General features: G+C 40.7%; 1 protein-coding gene across 1 annotated transcript; it reads right to left on the minus strand.

Moving 5' to 3' along the window:
• Window positions 1-944: 944 nt before the first annotated feature.
• LOC139465511 (glyoxylate/hydroxypyruvate reductase A-like) lies at window positions 945-6,347 on the minus strand. The gene is made up of 10 exons (XM_071247233.1): window positions 6,206-6,347; window positions 5,339-5,473; window positions 5,046-5,077; window positions 4,800-4,939; window positions 4,117-4,196; window positions 3,587-3,683; window positions 2,739-2,859; window positions 2,120-2,184; window positions 1,379-1,520; window positions 945-1,031 (listed from the first exon to the last, which is right to left on the minus strand). The coding sequence occupies exons 1-10, from the start codon at window positions 6,345-6,347 to the stop codon at window positions 945-947; spliced, it is 1,041 nt and encodes a 346-aa protein (XP_071103334.1).
• Between the last annotated feature and the right edge of the window lie 2,242 nt (window positions 6,348-8,589).

Raw genomic sequence — 8,589 nt, forward strand, 5'->3', positions numbered from 1 at the left:
GTAGATAAATGCAATGCCGGAACAATCGCATCCCAAAGTGAGAGCGAAATGACAATCGGTATTGGGAGAAAAGGTACATATAATCGACGAGATAAGTGTGAGAATATGCGTGAAAGACCAAATTCAAACCCGCCTGTTCACAAAATGGATTTATCTGGCAATGACGCGGTCGGATTCTATTCAGGGAGTCATCATAATTTAAGCACGGGTAAATATTTTTAAAGCGTGTACTTTTTCCTAATTTAACACCTTAAAGAGGCTGTCCCTAATGTTGATATCTCATATAAGAAATACGAGTCGTGGTCGTTGTGTATCGGACAGAAAAACTCCCATTTGCGGGTTGTTTCTTAATTACATGAACATATACACTGACATTATATCACATGTTTATCAGTTAACAAAAACCACATCAGCCGTTCCATCATCACAAGAAACCCTTGCCAAAAGTAGCGCCAACTGCACGATTCCGACAACACCACGAGCATGTTTCATTATTCACCATAAAAAATGATGACACTGGGTGCTCGCAAAAAGGCGAGCTCATCCCGATCCACTAGTGGCACCCTTAAGAAAGAAACGAGTGGTAGTTATTTGTCGTAAAATAAATTCTGCATGGCCCCTCATGGTTTATTCTCCCGACAGTGTTTTACGTACTGTACGGTGTACAACACCAACTCGATTATTTCTTAAATACAAGTAGTAAAGTTGACGAACGCACAGTACAACACCAATTACTTAAAATCCTTATTTTTCATTCAGTAAACCTCACATGTTTATCAATAAACATTGAATGGTTTAACCAGATACCTGACTACAAAATATGCTCAAGGTCTAAATACTCTTAGTCTACAACAGGAGAGTCGACTATTTAGTTAAGTCAATCCAACAACACAACAGAAGCGTTGAGCCAATCAGGTTCTTCATCTTGCATATCCATATAACGGTCAATATCCTCTGTCGATGTCCACAATGTTCTCCAGTGCTTGTCCGGTCACGTAACGATTATAGTTGGCCAAAAACATGGTCGCCAGCTGCACAGAAACGAGATAATTTACTTAAATAGACGATAACCATCTGAATATCTTGTTTAATTTTCCGACTAGTTCAACGATACCATTGCCTTGCGAACACCATTCATATCATTTTCACCGCTTTTGCGCTTTTACGTCCAATGGAACCTTTTAAGATGGATAAAAGTTTTATTCTCATAAAACTATTGAACGATTATAGTCATCATAGCAGCATTTCAAACCAGAATATACAACGAATTACAATTATGAAGTTATTTCCATCTGCATTGAATCAATGCAACGATTTGCAGTGATACACCGTGCAGTACACCCACTGGAATGTAGAGTGTTTGTATCAATAGGGTTACCTGTTTATACGAGTCCATATTATCACTCTGATTAGAGGCGTGGGGTGTGATGACCACGCCCTCCTCACCCCACAGAGGACTATTCTGGGGCAAGGGCTCCTCAGTGAAGATGTCGAGAACAGCTCCCGACAGCCATCCCTTTCTAAGCACAGAATATGTCTTTATGTTATTATGTCACAAAGGGAAAATACCGACTCTGATAATGAGGTCTATTGTCATCTTTTAACGGCTACGTCTGTCGATAACGACAGCTGGGGATCTATTGTTGGGGTCTGGTTTGGTTGCTTGGGGTATGCTCCCTAACTTCTAAAATAGCTTCTTTTCTTCTTTTTTTTTTGTTGTATAACGCCGCAATCAGCAATATTCAAGCTTTATGACAGCGGTCTGTTAATAATCGATTCTGGACCAGAAAAATAAGTGATGGACGTCATGCACATCGATTCATGCATTTGGGATACGAAGACATGCATCAACCAAGTCAGCGCGACTGACCACCCGATCCCGTTGGTCGCCTCTTACGACAAGCCGAGTCGCGTTTTACAGCAAGCATGGGTTGCTGAAGACCTGTTCTGTCCTGGATCTTCACAGGTCTCCAAAAAAGCATAGTCCCATTGACCAAACACAGACTTTTTCCCTTTCAAAATTCTTGAAATCGCCTCTTGTATACTTCCTCGTTGTGACAAGGATCTAAGCTATATTAGAGCCTGCATGGAAAGACGATCATGACAATATAACATCTACCTGAGTGCTGCAATCAGACTGTCGTCGTCAATGACGTCGCCGCGCCCAACGTTGATGAATAGAGGCTGTTGAAAACATATGTCTCCGAATTAGCTCATAAAATACGTACATCGTCGTGCACTATTTCCCAATACAAGTAATCCTTGTTAAGAAAGATGATTAAAGTACATTAAAGTATTCAAAATCAGTATACAGTGCTGCCTTTCATTCACCACAGGAGCGGTAGGGTAGCCTAGTGGTTAAAGCGTTCGCTCGTCACGCCGAAGACCCGGGTTCGATTCCCGGCATGGGTACAATGTGTGAAGCCCATTTCTGGTGTTCCCCGCCGCGATATTGCTGGAATATTTCTTAAAGCGGCGTAAAACCATACTCACTCACTCATTCATCACAAATGGCGTCACTCGCTTGACATTCAGCTTCAATATCACTCAAAGGGTATGTACATGTAAGATATTAAATAGACTATGAAAACTATTATATTTCATAATTGTATGAATTATTCAGGCATACACTGGAATAGAGGAAACCGTTAAAAAATAATAAATGTACTAAACACTGTAGAGAGTGGTCTGATGAAGACGGCAGGAGCCGATTGTACTATAACTCCTTTCCTCCCTACCTGCTTGCTACAGTGGGACAGGACGTCTCCATTCAGGAGCCCCTGAGTCTCAGGTGTGGAGGGCAGAATGTTGACCAGGAAATCACAGGAGGACAGGATCACGGGGAGACCACATGGTTGTCTGGATATGAAACATGTATATTTGATTCATCCGCTACGCTTCCTATGGTTCGTAATACTTGAATGAATCGCCATTGTCGATGCAAATATTAGAAAGGTTTGCCGTTTTGTGCGGTTGTGTCCGACATGTCTTGCATGTCATCGTCGAAGCTCAAAGGTGTACCTTCAAGCACTTTAACATGGTTGTATCAGTGCTCTGTTTAATGTGGCACCTGTAAATTGCTTCATTAGACAGCTCCATCATCAGCCTGACAATATATTCTGCTTCGCATGTGTCCCTTGGACACTTCCGGCCGAGTCATTCCGAAACGCATTGGATGGAGAGCGATTCCCTGCCTTACACTGGAACCTCAATTAATTAGCATTGAGGACCATTGTGTTTCAGGACAAGCAGAGTTCTTATATTAGGTCATTGTGTCGATATCGATTCAACTGGCACGACCTCGAACTTAATATGTTCAATTGTATTTGTAATGAAGATACCCATGAGGATATTGTTCCTACAGCTTGACGGGCATAACACGGGGATTGTCCTGATGGTGTGAGCAACTGTTATCAGCATACACAGAGTTCTCAGACGTCAAAGTGTCTTTAAAATTACCAAAACATTAGAGCATCAGCATCATTCGACACGTATTACGTCATATCAGTAAGATGAATACACTATTCACATGCCTAGAATACTCAAACGGTACATAGAAATGCACAAGGACGTCTCTTAGACCTGCCTGTACTGATCCACGAATTCGCTCCTCTCTTCCTCCGTGACTTTAGATCGTTTCAGTCCCCACACAGTCATATCCCAGTATTTGCATGCACGGGCAACTGAAACACCAGACGATTTACATACACACTGCACTTCACTTCAAATAATTATTTTGACTCTTAAGGCTACATGTGCCATGTCGGCAAGTTCAATGGATGTGATTGATATCTTCCTGATACACAGTGACAATGAACGACATCGCTATACTTACATGTACAAGTGAAGAGAATATAGGTCATAAAACCCTTCCCATAGCCATAAGAAATCTATCCTAACAGCAGAGTCGATTGTACAATTCCTACGTTTCATGAGCATGTGTTTGTCAATCACTATCAAACAGTGACGATACCACGTGTTCGTTTCAAAGTGAGGTCTTATTTGTATACTGAATTCACGGTCAAGCTTCAGATTTGTTTCAGTTTCAGCAATCATGAAATATAAAGATGTGAATGATGTCAGTTTGTTCCAGGCTCTGAGCTGAGTCTAGTCTACCTTCACCGCCGATAGCTCCCATCCCCAGTATCCCAACCGAACAGGAGCTGAGGTGGTTCAGTCCAGAGCTAGAGATCACTCTGAAAGGTGTAATAAACAACCACTGTATATATGACACCCGATAAACATTCACGAATGCTAGTATAATCCAGGGCAAAAAAGTGTACACATGCAAATTGGATTTGACAAAATAATTACAAACGTTATCAAAAAGTCTGAACACTGCAAACGTATTTCTAAATCACGACTAAGACACTTGTATCGTATACATCACCTTTGTATAACCATTTTTTGTTTGTGTCATCTTTAGTCACCATCAAACATTGGCGTATACTTTCTTTGCCCCGGCACTTTAGTTCGTATACCCTTTAAATAAATTCTGCCCTTGTGATTAAATCATGAAAGCTTGTATTCCTGTCAGATATATGGATCAATATGGAGCCAGTTCAAATGAAGTCACATGAAGCCGATGGTTAGTGCGTTGCTTTTCGCGTACATGTGGGCCAGATGTAAAAAAAACTTTCACTGTGGCCCTTGGAACGTTGCAAGATCAAAATAAAGAAGTGTGTAATAGGGGGATTCGACCTGCAGACAGTCAGGTAGGTAGGTAGGTACGTACGTAGGTGGGTGTGGTGGTGGGTGGCCCATGTTATAAGCCTCTAACATAAGACACGTATACATGCCTGTCCCATGTGCGTTGGTTTTGCATCCTCTGGAAATGTTGGAAGTTCATGTTGGCAGATATGATTTGACCAATTACATACTGGGAGATGGAACGTTTGAAGGTCACGGCGTTACGGGTCACCGTTACGTCAGATGGCAGCTAAAACAGGATATGAAGGGTAGAGCAGACAAGCGGTCACGGCACCAAACAGTCGACAATAACGACACTTTGTTACAAAGTCCCCCAAAACGGAAAGTTTACTTACATCTCTTTTGATATTCAACAGTGTATCAACTCCTGGAATGAATTAAAACATGACATCATTCTTTATGTATGTTTACGTGTATATACAAATGTGTACTATTTAGTATTATTTAACAACGCTCCCAACTGACGTGCTATATACGGGTACGGTAGGAGAGCATTTCAGTTGGCCACAAAGAACACAAGAGAGTCAGAAATTTGGTTCAAACAAGTTAATTACATCTGTCGCCTTCCGCTGAAGTGAGGTGCTAAGTTGCAGATGCTATCAGACAGGATACAGCAAGCAAGCCTAACCTGCCTCCGCCGTTTGAATCCACTTCAGATTGGGTAGCAGGTGAAGGTTCTGAGCCACGAAGCAGGTGGGTCCAAAATAAATTTCTACATCCTTCCAGTCGGCTTTGTCAGTGGCTTGGAGATACTCTGAAGACCCTGTCAAATAAACTGTACTTAGTGCTACACTTTTCATACCAGTGGTTCTGTATGACACTGCATACATTGCTACACTTTTCATACCAATGGTTCTGTATGACACTGCATACATTGCTACACTTTTCATACCAGTGGTTCTGTATGACACTGCACACATCTGTCCACTGTTGATATCAGTACTACAATTTAGAAAATGTATACCTTATTACACTGTTGATATAAGCCGTTTGTTATTTAACGCCGCACTCAGCAATAATCCATCTATATGACGGCGGTCTGTTAATAATCTAGTCTGGGCCAGACAAGCCAGTGACCAACATCATGAGCATCGATCTACTCAATTAGGATACGATGATATACGTCAACCCAGTCAGAGAGCATGCGCACCCGTTCCTGTTCGTCGCCTCTTATGACAAGTATGGTCGCCTCTTATGACAAGTCATGTGTTGCTGAAGACTGATTCCAACCCGGATCTTCACGGGTATTGTGTAGCAACATGTTCATACAATTATACAGTTTACCAAGCCATGGAGAACAACAGTTTTACGATATTAAAGAAGTTGAAATATACCTTACGCATTACACGCCATATACATAATGTAGTTTATTATTTACATGCTCTTTTCTGTATCTCGGACTAAACTAGAGCCGTTCCTTCAACCACTGAATTAAATGCAATTTGATTTCGAGCTGAGACCAAGCACGACTTGCATTTAATCCATAAACACCTACACCATGCTTTCAGTATAACACGCCGGAAGTCAAGCAGCGGATCCTGGCGTTCTAGGACAGTGTTGATGTGGTCAGTAGGGAACGCGGTAAGTACAACAGGTCTTTTCTGGTTCCTGATCATGGCTCTGAATACCACCGACATATAAGTGCTGGAACACAGGAAATATTTTCTCTACTATGTGCCAGGTTAACATAATCTATCGTTACAACAGTTGAGAAATTTAAGTAACCGGCAGAGAGAGATTTATTACGAAATACGAAGAAATCTAATGTCAAGAAATACCTGTCTGTTAGTGATAAGATATTTAGACATTTACTGGGTACTGACTGTTACACTGTAATATAGATGTTGTAACTATACACCACTGGGCGAATTTGGAAATGTCCTCCATATGTCTACCTTAAAAAGATTTGAAAATTTTACTGAGGCATTGTTGGAATACGGTCCTTTATACAATGTACATCCACGTGGGAATCTACAAACAGATACCATGTGGACACGCGTCCATGAATACATTTCTCAATCCTGTGACATGATGGAGCATGATAGAAGCCATGTCAGCATTATCGAAATGGTATTATCATATATATCGTGTAACACGATCAAGCATGACAGAAGCCATGTAAACATTATCAAAAAAGAAAACGTATTATTATACATATCGTGTGACATGGTCAAGCATGGTAGAAGAATGTCAACATTATCGAAATGGTATTATCATACATATCCTGTGACATGGTCAAGCATGACAGAAGCCCTGTCAACATTATCGAAATGGTATTATCATACATATCGTGTGACATGGTCAAGCCTGATAGAAGCCCTGTCAATATTATCGAAATGGTATTATCATACATATCGTGTGACATAATGGAGCATGATAGAAGCCATGTCAACATTATCGACATGGTATTACCATACATATCGTGTGACATAATGGAGCATGATAGAAGCCATGTCAACATTATCGAAATGGTATTATCATACATATCGTGTGACATAATGGAGCATGATAGAAGCCATGTCAACATTATCGAAATGGTATTATCATACATATCGTGTGACATGGTCAAGCATGACAGAAGCCATGTCAACATTATTGAAAAGGTATCATCATTCATATCGTGGGAAATGATAACAGTTGACGAATATGTGACAGCCAAACACAAACCCACACACCACGGCCTCCAGACATACCACTTTGACATTGTAAACATCGAAAAACGGATGTCAGAAGTATTACACTGAACAAATTGATATCAATCATATAAGACAAGGACAATGCTATGTACTTACTTTAAGACAGACAATAATCGTTGTAATGTTTCCAGCAATGTTATCGACACGACTTCTTACATGGAAGAAGACAAAACAGACAATTTGGTATTCTGGTCATGCAGAAAGGTTAGCAGGCCGAGTCCTGATCATAATTTATTCAGCACGATTAGTTGTGCATTGCTATCTGTTATAGTGGCGTATTACATGGACCCGTGAAGATCCGGATTAGACTTGGTCTTCAGCAACCCATGTTTGTCGTCAAAAACGGGATCGGGTGGTCAGGCTCTCTGACTTGGTTGATGCATGTCATCGGATCCCAATCGCCTTAATCGATGTTCATGTCAATCAGTGGATTGTCTGGTTCGGGCTCGCTTGTTTACAGACCAACGTCATACAGCGGGAACATTGCTGAGTGCGGCGTTGAACAACAAACAAATACAATATTAAATGCACCAGCAGAGATACATATGTTTGCATGAGGCTGTAGGATCACATTGTCTGTATAAATTGCCCCGAATGAGGAAAAACTGTAGTATTGACGTTTTAATCCGAACCAGTTCCTCGTTCTCAATATGTAGGCTTTTGTAGGCTCGGTGATTATTGGCTGTGCAATAAATTATCAATACCTCGGATTATCAAGTATTATAAAGATGTGAATGAGGTCAGTTTATGTCATGTGTCATGTGACATATCTAGACTTTACAGCTGGTATAACCGAGCTTGGAATTCAACCAGTCGTGACTTTGGTGCACTGACTACTAAATAGTTTGACACATGTTGTTTTACCTAAGATATATTAAAAATATTATACATCCTTAGTGCAACCATAAACCTTAGATTATATGGAGGTGATATCTAGGGTTTGTAGGAACTAGAACGCCTGTGTACAATCGTAAAATAGAGCATAAAATTGTTTGATTGAATCAAGTCGAAACTCCTCAAATAAAGCAGCGTAAAGTGGTCTATTGTAACTAAAGTACAACTCGACGTCTTCAGATCCCATTAATGTTATACCAACTTTATAAAAATAACTGGTTCTGTGAGAAACGGAATGTCAGCGGGAAAGCGTCAGGTGATATGACTAAAGAACGACTTGAAATCTTCA

The sequence above is a fragment of the Haliotis cracherodii genome, unplaced genomic scaffold (genome assembly GCF_022045235.1).
Source record: "Haliotis cracherodii isolate W230 unplaced genomic scaffold, xgHalCrac1.p SCAF_18, whole genome shotgun sequence".
NCBI classification, from domain to species: domain Eukaryota; kingdom Metazoa; phylum Mollusca; class Gastropoda; order Lepetellida; family Haliotidae; genus Haliotis; species Haliotis cracherodii.